Below are 20,493 nucleotides of genomic sequence, written 5' to 3'. Positions count from 1 at the left end.
GCTACAGAATGGTCAGCTGTTCCAAAGGGCAGGTTGCTGAAAGGAACAAGAAGTTTGGGGCTTCTGTAATCTATAAAATGTGTAATTAGTCTGTGAATATTTTTGAGAGTTGCCTGTATAATAGCACTGATTAAAAGGATAATTTGTAATTCATATTTGATAAAATAGAATTTTCCTAGCTATCTTTAGCAATATATTAAAGTAATGAAAGTCATGTAAGAAAATATGTCTAAATTACTATACATTTACTTAAAAAGAAAAAGATAACATAAATTCATGTATTGACATACAAAAACAACTTATTGATTGGTTGATTCATTCCCAACATCAGTGCAAGACATGAATCACACTACCGATAATGGTCTTAAAAAACATAAAGGAAGTTGGAACAGTTTCTATTTTCTACCATATAGAGGTTTTCATGTAGTTTCTATGATAGCTGATGAATAACTACATTTAGTACATATAGGAATTTCCATAACATAAAAGTGGCAAGATAAAATGTGAAGTACCTAGTTTTGTACTTGGAAATGCCTTTCCTTGGGAGTCATACAGAGGTGTAGACAGAGCTAGGAGACAAAAGGCACTCACATCTGAGTTGTGTTTCCTATAGTTATTTAAAATTATTTTATGTTCAAGGTAAATAAATTAGATTTTTTGTAGGCTACTCTGAGTATAAATTAAATACTGTATTTTGTTTTTAAACATTATTCTCATATTCTTTCCCAAAGAGAATTTGAATGGATTATTTCTACCATTAGGTTAATATGAAGCCAAAAGCCTGTGTACTAGTATCATGAAAGAGGATAGCCAATTGTGGAATTGTGTTTTACATGAATTCATATTTTTTAATGTTACCATACCAACCATAAAAATAAGCTATAGCCAGATCTAAGTTAAAGAATATTTCTTACAATTGTGTCCTATATTGATGGAGAATTAAGGGTTTATTTTTAAGTATATATACAAGCATACATACATACATCATTGAAGGACAATTTCCTGAGCTCATTTATTAAACATTGCATTTTAACACACATTTATCAAATGCTTTATGTGAAATAGGCAGTGTCCTAGGTGCTGCAATGTTAACAGTGAATATGTATTGTAAAGTGCTCTCATCTAAAATAATTGCTGGAGCAGTATAATAAATTTTGTATAATGAATTTATACACATTTATGTTTTAGTATGGTATACAGGCAATGTACAAGTATAAAAAGCATGTAATAAAAAGTCAGTGGGTAATAAAGGCTGTGAAAAAAAAAGCAAAATAAATGGCAAGAGAATGGTAAGGGGCATAGGCAGATATATTGTTTACTCTGTGGTCTTGTGGAGAACCACACAGATCCAAAGTAGGATCTTCCTTGAAATCCAGGCTTGAGGCTCAGAAAGAAGACAACTGTGAATACAGGAGACTGAACAGTGATAGAGAATGAGATAAGAGAGGTGGCCAGTAGCTAGAACATATGTTTTAGTAGGTCATTTGAAGAGCCTTGTATTTTATTCCAAATGTAATGGGAGATTATTGCAGGATTTTGAGCAGGGGAAGTAGTGGGGGCAGGGGGGGGAATATCAATGAACCCTCTTAATATTCCACATTTTCTTATTTTCATGAACTCAGGGAATTTTAATAGGAAATCCACCATATTTTCAAGCTAAATTCTATGATAATCATTTCTAAATTAAATAAATAAATATCTGGAACCTCAGTTTTGTTATGGATTTCCTTTATTTATGAAATAGAAATGTAATAGTATTTTAGCAACATGAAATTTAATTCCATCATTGAAAATGAAATCAAAGAACATATTAGTTTCAATTTTTTTTTTTTTTTTTTTTTTTTTTTGTCTTTTTGCCATTTCTTGGGCTGCTCCCGCGGCATATGGAGGTTCCCAGGCTAGGGGTCCAATTGGAGCTGTAGCTGCCGGCCTACGCCAGAGCCACAGCAAGGGCAGATCCAAGCCTCATCTGCATCCTACACCACGGCTCACGGCAATGCCTGATCCTTAACCCACTGAGCAAGGCCAGGAATTGAACCAGCAACCTCATGGTTCCTAGTCGGATTCATTAACCACTGAGCCACGACAGGAACTCCCAATTTTTTTTTTTTTTTTAAACTTGGGATGGGACATAATTATGGAAGCTAGGAATACCTTGGGAAATCTACTTCCATCTATGGGAATATTATGATTTAATAAGTTACAAAACAAAAAAACAAAACAAAACAAAACAGAGCACCAAGTAAAGAAGAGATACTAGTAGTTGCTGAAATTATTTTCCACTTACCATATGAAAAGACTTGTTTTGGTTTAAAAATGACAAGTAAAAACTGTCAGGAATAATGGGAGGAATAGCTAATCTGTAATCATAATTGGACATTTTAAAACTTTCTCTTTCATTGATAGAACAATTACATGGAAAAATACAATGTTGAAAATCTGAATGCAATTATTAACTGCTGAAACTGATTGATATTTATAAAACACTGTGCTAACTCGAGAATGCACACAATGTTCAAGTGCATACAGAACATTAACCAAGATCTCAATAACATTCAAAATACTAAAATTTTCCAGAGCATACTTTCTGACTAAAATGAAAGTAAATTAAAAATTAATAAAAATAATATAAATTAATAATGGCCTCATTTACTTGGAAAGAATCAAAAAGGAAATAAGAAAATACTTCAAACTGAATTTTATTAAAAATTTAACATGTAAATAGTTGTGAGATGAAGCTAAAACATTGCTTGGGGGGAAATTCTAGATTTAAAATGTTAATGTTGGAAAGGAAAAAAGATTTTAAATTGATATTCTAAGTATCCCCTTTAAGAAAATAAGTAAATACCTTTTGTATAAATTCATTATACAAAATTTATTCTACTGCTCCAGCAATTATTTTAGATGAGAAGCACAGAGGTGTTAAGAAACTTCCCTGAGGTCACAGAGATAATAGCTGGGAGCATCAGAATTTGAACTTAAATTTGCCTCCATGATTTCTGGTTCATCATATCTGTCTCAACTTTAATTTTGTTTTAAATCCTAAGTGATGATTAAAAAAAAAAGATGGGCCTATGAAAGGAATTATTATTAAGACATGTTTCAATGTAGACACAAGGGAAAGAAGTAGCTACGCCTTCACTTTACCAAAGAGACACTTTCTATTTTTTTTTTCCACCCAGATGTTGCTACTCTATAAATAATTGGCCAAATTGAGATTCATTTGTCATTATACTTAACACTTTTTGGAGAGAAAACAATTCCATTCATGGTATCTTATATCATGAGACAAACAATGAAAAGGCAGTTTAGATAAGAAGAGATATAGCATAAGGAGCTGTGTGTTTGGGAGGCTAAAATTAGCATGGTAAGAACTGGAAGAAGACTACGGATAAAGAGAAATAGACACCCCCAAAACTACACACACAGGGCTGGGGCTCAGGTGAATATCCCAATTTTAAAAGCCGAGTCCTTTAAAATATGAAGATTTACTTTGTACTTTTAAAGCATTCCTTTGAGGAGTTTCTGTCGTGGCTCAGCACTAACAAACCCAAAGAGTATCCATGAGGATGTGGGTTCCATCCCTGGCATGACTCAGTGGGTTAAGGATCTGGTGTTGCCGTGGCTGTGGTGTAGGCCAGCAGCTGCAGCTCCAATTTGACCCCTAGCCTGGGAACTTCCATATGCTGCAGGTGTGGTCCTAAAGAACAAAACAAAACAAAACAAGTTTTCCTTTAATATGTTTGCCTGTATTCTTTACCTAAACTTTGAGATTAAAAAATAGGTTTAATTCATTTAAAAATGCTATCCTAGTTTGAATTCATTCTTTAACTGTGTGTGCCAGGAAACCTCAAATCACTGTAGCTTTAATTAAGTGGTGCTTTGGCCACTGTATTCCAGCAGAAAGCTATGAGGAAGAGAAGAGGGAAGGGCATTCTGTTTCTTTAATGCCATCTTTTGGCTGCTTACACCCTTGACTTAATTCTTCTTGGCTAGATCTCAGACTAAGGCCATACATAGCTGAAAGAAGACAGCAAAAAAAAGCTGTTCTTCCAGGCAAGCTCAGGCCAGCTGAAACTGTATAGCCTATTATTATGGAGGAAGGGAAGGATGGTACGAGGAATCAACTACTTGCAGGTTGGAGAATTTGGATGATTAAAACTCACACATTGAACACAATGTTGCTGCTGGTTATCAGGACACTTTTTTCCTGCAAATCATGAGTAATCAAATTCATTTGTTCCCATTGTTTATTTCTGCTCACAGTATTGCCAAATCAGATGGAAGAGTAAAAATGTTCTAAGTTATTTTTCATCATTCATTTATTTTTTCCTTCCCTCCACAGGTATCACTACAGTTCTGACTATGACAACTCTGAGTACAATTGCCAGGAAGTCCTTACCTAAGGTTTCTTACGTGACTGCGATGGATCTCTTTGTTTCTGTTTGTTTCATTTTTGTTTTTGCAGCTTTGATGGAATATGGCACCTTGCATTATTTTACCAGCAACAAAAAAGCAAAGACCACTAGAGAAAGAAAGCCAAAAAACAAGGCCTCGGTATGTTTAAAATTATCTGTTTTATATACAGCAACTTAGCATTGAAGATACTCTTCTGAATTCTCATGTTATACTTTCCAAGACTGATATGGATGCTTGAGGTATCCTGACAAAAGTTAAATAATTTTAAGGTGAAACTGCAGTACCTAACATTGCCTACCAATGGAAGTATACTTATATTTTTCCCTAGAAAAGACTCTTGGATCACCTTCATAAAGGGTGGTTTCTTATACTATAAAATTGTCCACAAATGTTAAATTCTTTGTACCTAAAGCATTATTTAAGAACTCTCTTTGAATCTATTTTTGCTCTAGGATTTGGACTTATAACATGGGGGCCCCATAAAATCAACTTAATTTTTAGATATAAAGATTACCCCCCTTTCTTTTCTTTGGCCACGTCCATGGCATGTGGGAGTTACGTGGCCAGGGATCGAACCCGTGCCACAGAATGACCCAAGCCGCTGCAGTGACAAGCTGAATCCTTAACCTGCTGTGCCACAAGAGAACGCCGAAGATCCCTTTTTAATGTTAGTACTCAGCTATGTTTGAAAGACATAGCTGTAAGTTCTTTTTGGCTTTTGTATATTTATACTCTCTTATACCCTCTTCCCAAGTATATATCTACCTAAACTTGCATCATATCAAGTTGATAAATTAAAATGGATTCTACTGATTTTAACATACTTAAGTGTTGGATAATTAACCATAATTTATTCTTATAATGACAATTAAAACATTAAAGTAACATCTAATACTTACTAATTGTGCCAGGAATCTCCTCGAAGCATTTTACATGCATGATTCCATTTATGCCCATAGGAACCTTATAAATACAAGTTCAGTAATTTGCACAAGGACAGCCTTAGGAAGTGAAGGATACAAGACTCAAACCCAAGACTTTTTTGGTGCCAGAGCTCAAGCTTGTAATTTTTCCTTTATGTTACAGGACTCAGAAAAGTAAACATCTATTTCTCCAATATTGACAGAAAAGCCAAGTCATTGCTGATTCCAGTAAATATGTTTAAAGAAGATTTGTTCCAAAATACCAATATACATAAGGGCCGTATAAAATAGCTATGCGTGGGTGGCTTATAAACCTACCATAGTGTTCACATAATGAGGCATGTGATTTTTCATGTTATGTCCTAAATTTGTAAGTTCCGGGATTCAACACTTTATTTCCCTTCCCCTATTTTTCAACAGTTTCTTTAGGAAACATTCACATCCTTTTAGACTATATTTTACATTTTATGTTGTACTCTAAGGACCAAACCGTTGCATATTTGCTTTCATATTCCCACAATACTCCAAGGAAGCAGAATATCGTTGGTGGTGCATATTTCAGAACATAGATTATAGAAATTAGCCTGTGATTTTCTCAACTTGGTGTTATTTTAGCTTATCCATAGGAGTTACTATGGACTCTGTATGGACACAGCATCAGGGAGAAACAACTTCAACTTTTATATCCATTTGCTAGAATTTTAGGTAAAGAAAAACACAGATTTTCTATTATCCCTCTTTAGTCAAAGTCAAGCATTCTCTCTAGATTTCCCATGTCATGATTTACTAATCCACAGCTATGTTCAATTACTACCTCGACAATTTTATTTTTGGAAATTCTGAATGAAAATATTTATAAGAAATATAATTAACATTATAAGCCAGGCAATGTACCAGCTCACATGAATTCTCAAATTTCATCCTATGTATATAATATTAGGTACTAATATTATCAAAGGCCACTCAGCAAAGAAGTAGCCACTATAGGGAGTTCCTGTTGTGGCGCAGTGGTTAACGAATCCGACTAGGAACCATGAGGTTGCGGGTTCGGTCCCTGCCCTTGCTCAGTGGGTTAACGATCCGGCGTTGCCATGAGCTGTGGTGTAGGTTGCAGACGCGGCTCGGATCCCGCGTTGCTGTGGCTCTGGTGTAGGCCGGTGGCTAGAGCTCCGGTTCGACCCCTAGCCTGGGAACCTCCATATGCCGCGGGAGCGGCCCAAGAAATAGCAACAACAACAACAACAAAGACCAAAAAAAAAGACCAAAAAAAAAATAAATAAATAAAAATAAAAGAAGTAGCCACTATAGGACTACAGATAATCCATTTGACTCCAGATTATGTGCTCTCAGCCACAAAATTAGATGAGGTCTCATTTATTTGGGAAGCTTAAAAATTGTAGTGCAAACTTTAAAATTATAATGTTCATTTAATCATTCACTCATCAAATATCAATTGAGGACACTCATGTTCTGGGCACAGTTCTATGACAGTTACTTAAGAAAAAAAAATCTATATGTTGAGTATTTAAAATTTAGCATCAAGCCCAGGAAGCAAAATATTTAATAAAAAAGATTAAGGACTAAAAATTAAAAGAGAATTCTGAAGTATGAAATTGCAAATATCAAAAGTTAAACTGATACATGATTGACTACTTGGGCATGAAAATTATTTTCTTTAAAGTCATCCAAAATAAAATTCTACAGGTTTTTCTTTTGTTCAGTTATGTGCCTCATGAGCTTTTTCAATACTAAATGACACTTTGAGTGAAAAACTAGATCAGTGATCAAATCTAACTCCCTGCCTAGTTCAGTGCTCAGCTATAAGGTCTTGCTAATCAGGTAAATCGCAACACACTTTTATGGAGAACACAGTCTACTTGCTGTTCTCTCAAAATGTTCTATTTAAGGGCTTTGTAGAATATGTGTTTTTCCTCTGTCCTGGGCAGGAGAATCAAATGCAAGCTGAGACCCAGAAATCTTGTAGCATCCTGCCTTTACACCTGTTTCAATTGTTTGGGAGTTTATTTTCCTCTCTCTCTCTCTCTCTCTCTCTCTCCCCCTCCCTCTTGATCCTTTACTTTCTTCTTTCCCCTTCACTCCTCCTTCCTTCCCTCTTTCCCTCCTTTTTTTCCAATTTTCTTTTCTTCCTTCTGTCCTTCTCTCATGCCCATATTTTCTTTCTTTCTTCTTTATTTTTTTATTGTGAATGGCAATGCCATTTGGACTTGGACTATATTACCATCCAAAATATTTTATTGTATTTTTATTTCTACTCATTAAGAATATGATTCAGGTGGGGTATATCTATTTTCAAGAAAACGTAGGAAGTTATATTTGTTGTAGTATCAAGATACTTTATGAAACAGGTAAAAATCACAGAAAAGTAATAGTAGCAAACCAGTCAACTAGAGAGTAGTTCAGGAGTTCCCACTGTGGCTCAATGGAAATGAACCTGACTAGTATCCATGAGATTGTGGGTTTAATCCCTAGCCTTGCTCAGTGGGTTAAGGATCCAACATTGGCATGAGCTGTGGTGTAGGTTGCAGATGCAGCTTGGATCCCGCATTGCTGTGGCTGTGGCATAGGCTGGTAGCTGCAGCTCTGATTTGACCCCTAGACTGGGAACTTCCATATGCTGCAGGTGTGGTGCTAAAATTTAAAAACAACAACAACAACAACAAAAGTAGCTCATACTGAAATTCAAATTCAGCCCATAGATGATAAGAAATCTCATAAAAATGTCTTATGCCTGCATCAGGAATTTGATATACTATTTGAGGACAGAACTTACTTATTTGCACTCTCTCAATGGCTAAAATTTTAAATGATGGAAGTTTATTTCACTAGCCATGGACAAGGCACTATTAAAAGAATAATGAAAGAATGTATTCTCTGCTTTCAGGGATATTTACATCTAGTTGTGGAAAAAATTCATTTGAAGTGTAAACTTAAGATTATAAGGTACAATACAAATAACGGTCCAATATAAAATCAAAAGTATACAAAGGCACTGTACGGAATTAGCAACTAGATGACTGATTTCAAATACTTTTTCAGCAGCTGAATATTTTCTATGGTATAAATATTAAGTTACATATAAAATATAAAACATAAGTTAAAATATTTTAAAAGATGTTTGTATTAAAATAGAGATAGGTACCACAAAGTGACACCTAAGTGGCCTGTCTTTTGTACAGAGGAAATCTTGAAGCATCATGTAATATGGTCTGTGAAATAGTGACTTCACAAGTGCATAGTGTTGAGAAAAGGCTATTGTCAGCCACAGTGCAGTGGGTGGCCTTCTTTCATTTCATTGTGCATAATTTATTCAAAATGTATGTAAACTAATTATTTCAAAAGGAATTGGATAGAGAAAATTACAGAGAAAGCATGGCATCAGTGAAGCAATTCTTTGAAGAATAAGTTGCAGTTTTCAGGAGAACAAATTAGGAAGAACAGTGAAGTCAGAAGTCATGATGTAAGGCCAAGTCGAGGCTAACATATGAGAATAAAAAGTGCACTAGTATATTTCATAGGTTGGTTGTCTAATGCAGTAGCCACTAGCCATATGGCTAGGTTTATTTAAATTAACTAAAATCAATCAAGAATTGAAATTCAGTAACTTAGCAGCATTAGTCACATTTAAAGTGCTCAATAGCTACATGTAACTCATGGCTACCATACTGGGCAATACTGATACAGAACATGTCCATCATTGCAGAAAGTTCTGTTGGACAGTGCTGGTTTAGAAAAATAGGAATCTTAGCAAAGAAAATAACCCACACTGAAGATAGAAAAGTGGTTTATGGCCAAGAATGGAAAATCTCCAGTACTATATTAGATTTTGCCCTGTCATGGATATTTTTGAGCAAAATGGCATGTGTGGTTCTATGTTTTTGAAAGATAATTATACATAGCTTAGAGTGTATGCTTGAATGGCAAAAGAAGCAGCGAGATAAACAAAGACTATTGCAGTAGTACAAGAAGAAACCTATTACTGAGAGTGGAACTAGGGTATCTGAGTAGAGACCATGTGTGAAAGGTCATGATTTGTGTTTTTGCTCACAGCACCCAACCCACAGATTTTTCTCCACAAAGGAGTCTTATTTTCAATCAGTGCATATCTATGTAAATAAACATTCTTCTACCTTTCAGAGTACAAAAATAATGAAAAGCTATATCAATACCCAATTTCACAAATTATAAACCTTCTTTCTTGTAATGGTATGTAGCAAAGCTCCCAGGAAGGATTATTTGATATTTGTGACATGTGAAATACAGCAAGAAACTTACTTGTGCATGGTTGAAACAAATTAAAAATTCAAATAATGTAAAAATATACAAGTAAGAATAAAATTCTCTGCACCACATCCTTGGTTCCAACCCTCAGAATTAGTTGTTGTTTTTGTTTTTTGTTTTGTGTTTTCCTTTTTTTAACTTTCCTCTGATAATTATTTCAATTACTTTCTAGTTCTCGGAGTATGTAAATTGACAGCTCAGCACGGCATCACCAAAATCCACCTCATGTCTGTTTTTAACACTGATGTGGATTTTTAAATTTTTGAAATTCTGACTGATACATAGCTAGGGCTTGTGAAAGTAGAATAGAGAAAATCTATGCTTAGTTTGACATTCTCATGTGCAACTTTTTGAATGGGAAATTAATAATAGTGACATTAATCAATACTTCACAAGATCAGTAATGTAATAATGTTTGCTAATCATATTGCTTAATAATATTATTAATGATTTTAGTACATGATCTAAATAGTAATTCCAGAATAGTGTAAATGCATATATAAATATAATTTGTACAGAAATAGTTTACTTACTATTTACTATTTATTTGATATTAGTATATCTTGGTGCTTAAAATATATTTTGTATATTTAACCATATCATTAATATACAAGTAATAGTATTTAACATATAACCAGACATATATATATATCTTCAAAAGTGGGAATTGGATTTATTTCTCAAAATGTTAGGCTCACCTATATTTGTAGTGACTTTTTGAAATAACAACAAAAAATGGTTCATTCTCACAACTACATCATTTGAAGTAAAAGGAAGTTCTATTAAATGATGTTGTTTCTTTTAATGTCATTTAAACAGATCTATTTTATTTTTTGAATGTTTTGCTATAATAGAGGGCAGCAGGATTTTTATTTGAGGGATTATAAGGTGGGTTCTATAGTTGTACTTCAAATAATGTTTGTAATGTTTGTATTCTTCCAATTAATTTTTCAGTGGCTTCCAGGTCACAAATCTATGTGTCAAAAACATTTTATTTTACTGATACTGTGTCAGCTTGTTGGCTATTTTTCTCAGCATATATAAAATTCATTTCTAGTCACATTCATCATTCAATGAAATGTAGTCTCTTTCAATTTATGAATTTGGGGTGTTTTGGGGGAGGCAGCAGGAAAGTAGAAAATTGTCAATCTAAAGCGTCACTGCAGTAGAAGCTCTCCATAATTATCGCCACCAGAGATTAGTCCATGTTTTAAATGAACCATGTGCAGTTTTTCTCCATTTCTGCGCACTTTAATCATCCCTCTCAGGCACAACTGCTATCATTCAACACACACCATCTCTCCATTTATGGTAGTTCTGAGTGATATATGGAATGAGTTTTATGCCAACAAACTTTTATTTTAACCATGTTTCACTCCGATCAACATTGAAACATATGATATTTAAGTATTAAGTGACAAGAAAATGAATATCAATTCATCTCATTTTTATACATAATTTTAGTGCTACACTAAAATTTAGGAATCTAGTCAAGTATCCCCAAGTGTCAACCTCAAAAGATCTGTCATTAACATTTAATAATATACTGCTGCTGTTTTTTACATCTGGAATCATGCATTTACTTGTATTCAAGGCATTGCTTCTTATCTTCAGGCTGCACATTTTGTTTCTAACATAGATATTATGACGTGTTATGCCTTTATCTTTTGAAAATATCACCAAATATGATTATTTGCTTCTTTTTGCATCTACTAAATGAGTAATATTTAGTGAGTCAGATTATATATTTCTTTTAAGAAATAAAATGGGTTTGAATATAGACCCAAATTTTAAGAAATTCTCTTTTTTGTTTAATTTTCTAAATCTTTCTTATACAGTGTTTACTCTTCATGGTTTGAGATTTCATAATGTAGGATTAAAAAATTTTATACACATTTTCACTAGAATTTAAAATCAGGATAAAACAACTGTTATAATCTCAGTATTGTATTCAGTGTTTAGATAATAAAAACATTGATGATAATAAATTATGAGATTCATATCTTAACCTCTGAAATATTAGGAAGTTCTGAGGGATGAAGAGTTACTAAAAAGGCAGTCTTCGCCATTTTATTCACGCTTCAGTAACATTTTTGATAAGGTCCAAGTTTTTATTGTTATTACTGCTTGTTTTAGCACATATACTATAGCCAATTTTGATATATCCTTTTAGGAATCAACAGTAGCAATAACAAGTACAACAACAACAAATAATATTGATTGGCAGTGGAATACTTGCCATGTTTCTTTTTTTTTTATCTTTTTAGGGCACACCCGTGGCATATGGAGGTTCCCAGGCTAGGGATCAAATTGGAGCTACAGCTGCCAGTCTACACCACAGCTGTAGCAATGCAGGATCCAACACACATCTGAGACCTACACCACAGCTCATGGTAATGCTGAATGCTTAACCCACTGAGCAGGGCCAGGGATCGAACCTGAATCCTCATGGATACTAGTCAGGTTCATTACCACTGAGCCACAGCAGAGACTTCCTTGACATGTTTCAAATATTTCACTTGATATTTTATGTGTATTATCTCATTTAAACCTCCATCAGATGTATGTATTATTATTAAGACTTTTGTACAGCAAAAGACACAGACACAAAAGATCAGTGACATTTCTTATTCAGTCACATGGCTGCACTGGGAATAGCTAGAATTTCAGCTTAAGTGATTGCTTTAATATTCCACAGATCCTGACTCCAACGTGACTGATTCCTCCAAAGTGATTGTTCCAAAGTGACAGCTTTAATATTCCACAGTATCCTGGCCATGCTTGATTTTTTATATTTTTAAAAATTCTTATTATTTGTTATTCAGAATATGGTATTGGAATTCCTGTCATGGCTCACATGTTAATGAATGCTGCTATATCCATGAGGGTTTGATCCCTGGCCTCACTCAGTGGACTAAGGATCCAGCATTGCCATGAGCTATGGTGGAGGTCACAGACGCGGCTCGGATCAAGCATTGCTGTGGCTGTGGTGTAGGCCAGCAATTACAGCTCCAATTCAACTTGTAGCCTAGGACCCTCCATATGCCCTAAAAAGACAACAACAACAACAACAAAAAACCCTGATATCATAAAATGTTAATTTGATATGTGTCCCAAATGATCCCTGTAAAAATAACTGTTACTATTGGGCAAGACATAGCACTGATCATCTTACATATTATTAAAGTAACTTATCACGACCATCATAAAAATTAGATGCTAATATAATTTCACTTATGAGGATAGTTACATTGGTAGAATGAGCAGAGTTGTGAATACCAGCTGTTCCCAAACCTGAGTTTTCAACTCTTGCATGCTCTTTCTCCCAAATATGATGGCTTGTGTTTATCTGCAACTCCCAATCTTCTATCCTTTATTAATTAATTCACAGCTTTTCAAAGTTTTCCACTTTATCAAAATGTCATCTATAATATTTATTCTCTTTACTACTAAAATATAGAATATAACCATAGCAACCAACAAATGTTTATAGCATTATAAATGTACTAGTATAAAAATCATAGAAAAATGTAGTTTATTCTCATTTTAGAATTGGATTCATGGTTAATAATAATTTAGTAGTTCAACTTCCTAAAGGTATAAAATATGTTTCATTTTGAGTATTTTCTGCAAAATCTTTGGAATATAAAATAGTATTTGTATGTGTTACAAAGTCAATTATGAACCAAAAACATGTTAGGATTAAATATTTGTTTGATTTCGGAAATTAGGATTATTTTTACTGCATATCAGTCTCTGCATTTGCCTTGAGGAGACAAACTAATCTTCTTCTATGCTATTTTTTTTTCTCAAAACTCATTTATTATTTTACTCAGATGTCCTCTGGACTCCATCCTGGATCTACTCTGATTCCAATGAATAGCCTCACTCTGCCACAGGGAGAAGATGATTATGGGTACCAGTGTTTGGAGGGCAAAGACTGTGCCAGCTTCTTCTGTTGCTTTGAAGACTGCAGGACAGGATCGTGGAGGGAAGGAAGGATACACATACGCATTGCCAAAATTGATTCCTATTCTCGCATATTTTTCCCAACAGCTTTTGCCCTGTTCAATCTGGTTTATTGGGTTGGCTATCTTTACTTATAAATTCTGCTTACTAGGCAAAAATCATAAGAAGTCTGACTAAATCCAGTATAACCCAATGTCCTTCAGTTACATGAAACCAACAATTAAATTGTGAATAGTTAACAGAAACCTACAGTTAAAATGTGAATAGTTACTTGAACTATTCATAGGTAAATAAAGTAACAGCTTTCAGATTAATTTACTTAAATTTATATAAAACAGATTAGTTGCAAAATTTAGTATATTAAAATAATATTATATATTTGTACTTTAATTTTCTTTATTTTTACATATGTCCTATTAGGATTTTGAATTTATAACTTCTGTGATTCATATTTTAAAGATGAATTAATTTTAATATAGGTTTTTTTAAAATATAATCTATCATTTAATCTATCATCTTAATCCAATGCCTAATATCTATGTCAATTTTTTGCCTTAGAAATATTATTAATTTGATTTTTTCTTATTTTTTATTTGTATGTTCTGTTTGGAATAGAGCTAGTTAAAAACATAAAACCATGATTTCCTTGGATTGATTTCTATGTTTTACTCCCCAAAAGAAATCAATTTATTTTTAAATGTTTTATTAATTAAAGACAAAAAAGCCAGTTTTTACTTTATCTTTAATCCAGTTCATTTCTTGATGAAAGTTTAAATAGAACTCTAGTTATATTTAGATTTTGTGATTTACAACTAGGTTGGAAACCATCAAAGTCATTTCTTTTAAATACAAGGTGAAAAAAAATAATGAAGAATGCTATATTTAACCATTTTATTCTCAGCTTCATAGCATTTATGAAGAATGAAGAGATTTAACACTGAAATGTTTAGATATACCAATGCTGAAATTAAATGCAAAAAGAACTGACTTTTTCCTTAACCCCCTACAAAAGTGTTACATTCCTTAAATTAACAAAAAACATCGAAGAATAGGGCTTGTATTTACTTACTGTGGCTTATTGTAGAATTATCATCTAGCAAATTGATTTGAAATCCACATTGAGAATATGGTCTTAAATAAATGCTATTAATATTGTTCAGAACAGAAATATTCTGGCAACGCAGTTTTAAGCCTGTGTTATCACCTTTCCCAGCTCCTAAATTTGGATCTGGTCACTTTTGCATCTTTGTTATCAATTGTAATCATATCTCTTTTCTTGAAAATGGAAAATCATATGAGTTTCACAAATCATATTCATTATGATAGCCTCTTTTTTTTAAGAAAACCTGAGCAGGCACAAAAATCATGTTAAAGCTGGCTTTTGTTACAGGCACCTCCAGTGAGCAAGTATGGGAGCTCTCTCACGTCTTCAGAGACCGGAACAAAAATAGTCTTAATATAGTTTAAAGCCTGTTGGTTAATAGTTTCCAAAATGTCTGTTTTGTTAACAGGAGAGCTAACGGTAGGATTTGATCATTAGATTTCTGTAACCAGTTTGGCCTATCAACTATATAAAAACTCCCTATACATCCATCATCACCTAATTATCTGGAAAATCACCTCAGTGATCTTGGATATAGGCTTCAAAAATTGTTTCCATTGCCAAGAGCAACTATCAGAATGAAGAAGTTTATGATTAAGGTCTATTATGCCTGTGCTATCACCTGTGCACTTGACACCCCATGGTTAGTGAATACATGAGTATGCCCTGGCATGGTTATACCTAGGTGTTTAGAATATATAAGGTGTTTTAAAATCTAAATATATTCCACTGTGTACCCACCACCTACATCTGAGTTTTTTCACTTTGCTTATAAGCCTCGAAAAAGTGAGCATGAATTAAATATTGCCCAAATATCCACCGACACTGCTTTTTTTGAATGGAGAGCCAAATTAAACTTTGGCCATGTATATATTCACTTACAGATTGCTCAAGCATTCATTTTTATAACACTGAGTATTGATGGATATTCTTAAGGTAAACATTCATTTAAAGATAAGCAAAAAATGAAGTGCCGATGAATACATTTCACTAAAATGTATCATGGTTATTTCCATGTGTTAAGCTATAGCCTGTTCATTATCATGGGGGGCAGTTTTAATTCTGGGATTCTTTCAAGTCTATCTGAGCATGACCATATTTTAAAATACTTTAAAATGCTTAATATAATTAGCTTTCCATTTCTTGCTGGTATTCCATTAACTCAGCTTTAAATGTTGACAGTATTTACAAGTGAAAATAAAACATGATATGATGATAAAATATGACAGATGCTTTTCTATATACATCCATTGTATATATCATCAAAACAAGTGCTTTGTTTTCAAAGCTAGCGGTATTTTGAGCAGTTCTATTTAAATATTCAGATTGGAAAGGGATGTACAAGTCTTACTAGTTCTAAAAATCAGAATGTAAAGGTTAAAATGCAGTTAGATTATTTTGACGAGAAATCAAGTAGAGCTTACTTTCAAAGGAAATGCATTCTAATCTCCATTTAACTCTTCTTTTGAGTATTAGTTTTATCATCTTGAGAAACATTTTTTTAAAAACGCTCTTCTTCCTCCAGGTGAGTTATATCTTAGTTTTATTAGATTCACTGGCACTTGTGATTCTGGCTGCTTTAACTGTTTTTAACAGTAATGTGGACCAAAAAAGTGGGTATAGATGAGGAGAAAGATAAGTGGAAAAGAATAATTTAGAATAATTTGGAAAATGGTTAATTTACATAGAGCCATACTCTAAATATGTGACCAGGATCCTGAAACACTGAGAAGGGGAATTGTGACTAATATGATTTAATTCTCTTGGATTTATAATTGCATGATAATATTTTATTTATTCTTGAATTGCATTGATAAATTTAGACTCAATTGAAATCAATTCCTAAATGCCATGTAGTTTCTGAGAAGAAAAAAGAACTTGCTTGAGAATTCAGTAAGGAAAAGGCAAAATTTAAGAGTAATCTAATGAAATATAAAGTGTTAATATAAGTAGAAATTAGACAATTCATTGGATAAATTTTATTTTAAAAGTATAGATTCCATTAAGGAGTTTTAAAAACTAACTTTATCTGATTAACTGATTTAACTTAAAATGCATTAAATGTAAGTAAATACACACAAAATCCCCAGTTTTTTTTCTCCTTTAGTGTGTTCCCATATTCTGACATCAATACTTAATCATAAAATATACTATATTTCAGCTTACTATATTTTAGCTTAAGAACAAGACCTACATTGAGGGATGCATTCTTGCCAATGATTCAGCATCAAAAAGAATGATTGACAGTCTCACAACAAGGGCTCATAATTGTAAGATGTGAAGTTATGTTCTAGGTCAAGGTATTGTGAAGAAATGCATCTTGTAGTTTTATTATGTAAGAGATTTAGATTGGATGATTTGTTTGAATAAAATTTAAATTAATAATAATGGAATAAACACATAAAAAATGAATAAATACACGTACAAAAATTGTCAAAGTTTGGAAGTTCCCATTGTGACTCAGCAGTAACGAACCTTACTGATATCCATGAGAATGTGAGTTTGATCCCTGGCCTCACTCAGTGGGTTGGGGATCTGGCGTTGCCATGAGCTGTGGTGTAGGTCATACATGCAGCTCGGATTCTGGGTTGCTGTGGCTGTGGTTAGGCTGAAAGCTACAGCTCCAATTTGACCCCTAGCCTGGGATCTTCCATATACTGCGAGTGGGGCCCTAAAAAAAAATTGTCAAAGTTTTATAGCAGTGCCTATTTTCACCCTTGTAAAATTTCCTAGCAAGACACCCCATTTGCAGTTATTTCATTGATCTTAGCTCTGGAGTTGAAGTGATTGTGTAGACATTTAATGATTTAGCACTTGTCCCAACAAAAATATTTTGAAAATAATTTCTGACTAGGCTCTTTTTCTTTGTATCATCAAATTTATTTAACTCCTCAATGTCACACCAAATGAAGTCCAGGCATGCTTGTTATACATTTCTGTTGGTCATCATTGCTTTTTTATGGCTAGGGAGCCCTTGACAGAGCACTGTAAAGTCACAGAAACCATTACCAAGACTGTGAAAACATTCCAAATGGAGTTTTCAGACACTATTGATCACATTGCTCTAGCCAATATAAGGTCAGTTCTGTCTTTTCCACATTTGCATTTTGGAAATGGCATAACCTAATACAAATATTTATCCAGCACTTTCTATGTATAAAGTATTGATTTAGATAAAATAAGGAAGATAGAAATGAACTCTCTAGGAGGAGATTATAATATAATTAGAAGATTAGTTATGCAATTGAAGGGAGGGAGGACAATGCTGGGAAGGTTTCTTAGAGAATATGTGTTTAGAGATGGGAGTTTGATAATTCAATATGTCAATAGGTGAGGTTAACAGAGAATACATTTTCCAGTTGAGTAAACAGCTTGAATAAAGAAATAGAAGCACGAGCGCAAATAAAATTTCTATTTTAATTAAAGGTGAAGATTCATATAGGGACAAGCAAAGATAGGGCTAGAAAGATAGGTCAATCCCTATGGAAGAGAGGCAAGAATACAAACTTCAAGAGGCTGAGTGATATAAATTCATGAAGAGTTCTTGAAGATAAGTGACTACAGACTACAGAAGCATTATTATGAATCCTGCAGGAGTTTCATCTTATTAGTGTGTGATATTTGGAGTAAGAAAAGCCAGTTAGGAAGCTAACTTAATACATAAGGTGAGAGAGAATGACAGTCAGTATTCTGGTGATTGAAGTTCAATGGAGAAGGGGGAAAGATACATCCTGAATAAGAAAGGAAATGAGGCAGTCTTGAAGCTGTGATTAATAGACAAAAGTAACTGAATGACATGCTGTGTGTGAAAAAGAGGGAGTCCTGGATTGCACAGTAGGTATTTGTGCATAAACAGACATTAAACAGATGTCATACTCGTTTGCTGTTACTTTTAACATCTTACTCAAATGCTTATTTTTCAATGGAGAAGGGGGAAAGATACATCCTGAATAAGAAAGGAAATGAGGCAGTCTTGAAGCTGTGATTAATAGACAAAAGTAACTGAATGACATGCTGTGTGTGAAAAAGAGGGAGTCCTGGATTGCACAGTAGGTATTTGTGCATAAACAGACATTAAACAGATGTCATACTCGTTTGCTGTTACTTTTAACATCTTACTCAAATGCTTATTTTTCCTATTGACCTGTTTTTTCCCACACTAGGGATGTTGAAAAAGAATAATATCTGAAATATAATCTGTCCAGATCATTATTATTTTGTAAAAATCTGTTCCTCACTAAAAGGGCTTTCTCTCCAAATAACTTTTCTTTCTAAGACAAAATAATAATAATAATGTATTTGGATAAAGAGAGAAAAGGAGGAGAACTGTGAATAGAAAAAGAACTGCTGTGTAACCAGACAAATCCAGGAAGTTGATTCCCGACTCTCAATTTCTGAAGATTTGTCTCGAAATAATTTATTTTTGGGTCATGAAGTGTTCCTGGAACCTTTAAGTCTGTGAATAGTTAAGATAAGCCTGTGATGACTGTAATGCAGTTAAACTGAAAACAGCTAATTAAAGGACTTTCAAGATATAGTTGACTTAAATGGAAATAGTTTATATCTCGATAAACCACTGTAATAACTGTTATTTGTGTCCATTAAGTGTATGGAGTCACTTTGAATAATAAAGTTTTATGGCTTGTGATTGCATTGGTTTCTGTTGCCAGCTTCTGCCTCATCATTTTGAGGAGCATTTTGTGAGTATGTGGCAAAGGTATCTCAAGGTATTCTGTCCCTTGATTCTAAGTGCAAAATAAATGCAGTAATTTGTTATGAAATAAAGAGTTACATTCTCTTGAAATGTGCCCTTTTTTATAGTTTTCATACACATGTGTCCCTTTATTGTTTTGGAATATGTATTCATGATTTTAGCATTGAAGCTAATTTCTGATCAATGTTATTTCACATTTTTCCAATTAAGAAAATAAATTGATGAGTTTGTCTTTGATACAGAGTTATGAAAATGAGTTAAACTAAATGGATTAAAAGGCTAGGCAGGGGTAGTTAAGGTTTATGCATGACTTTCACTGCATAGACTGCATAGACTATGAATTTCTGGATTGTTCTAACAACCTGTGATTTCACCCTAATTGGAACTGCCTAGTATTCTATTCCCCGGGTGAATCAATGAGGACAAAATATATTAGCTTGGGTTAATACCTGGCCATTCCAAATACCCTGTGTTATGAAAATGTGTTATTTCATTTGAGGAAACAGTTAGTGGAAGAAAATTAATGCCAGAAAGTCAGGAAAGAGGTTATCTTCTGCCTCACCCTCCTAGATTTCACTTCTCTGCCACTAAAACAGAGTTCTTAAAAGAAGAAAGTTTGATTCTTCCATTAGGTTCAATGCTGTCTTTATCAAATAAAAAAACCTGATGAAGATGAATGGGGTTTTAGTGTTTCTTGAGCACCTGCCATATGCCTGAACTTGAGATGCATTATATATTAATAACTTTCTCTTCAAAATAGAGCTCTATTTAACAGATGAAAAAATTGCAGCTCATTATATTAGATACATTTTCTAAGCTTCTATACCTGTAACTTGGAATTAAATATAGGTATCTCTAGATGTACAGATACTCTCTTTCAGTTACATGGAACTACACTGATGACAATGTGATAGTTCATATTCCAACACTAGAACAAGTTTCCTTCGCAAAAGAGATGTTAAAACCTAAAAAACAACCAACTCAATTCTGTTTAAAGCAGAAAAACCGTATATTATTCAGTAAGAGCATAATCTTTTGTTATCTCCCTACTTGTCATTTCCAATGTG

The 20,493-nt window shown here is 33.5% G+C and overlaps 1 protein-coding gene across 1 annotated transcript in view; it reads left to right on the top strand.

Moving 5' to 3' along the window:
* The window catches only part of GABRG1 (gamma-aminobutyric acid type A receptor gamma1 subunit), a 64,437-nt gene extending 44,921 nt beyond the window's left edge, over nucleotides 1–19,516 (top strand). Inside the window, exons 8-9 of the mRNA XM_003128952.6 lie at nucleotides 4,346–4,557; nucleotides 13,478–19,516. Of these exons, the coding sequence (XP_003129000.4) occupies nucleotides 4,346–4,557; nucleotides 13,478–13,747 (482 nt within the window). The 3' untranslated portion in view covers nucleotides 13,748–19,516. The remainder of the gene's footprint in view (nucleotides 1–4,345; nucleotides 4,558–13,477) is intronic.

The sequence above is a fragment of the Sus scrofa genome, chromosome 8 (genome assembly GCF_000003025.6).
Source record: "Sus scrofa isolate TJ Tabasco breed Duroc chromosome 8, Sscrofa11.1, whole genome shotgun sequence".
Taxonomy (NCBI): domain Eukaryota; kingdom Metazoa; phylum Chordata; class Mammalia; order Artiodactyla; family Suidae; genus Sus; species Sus scrofa.
This window is presented reverse-complemented; position numbering and strand designations above follow the sequence as displayed.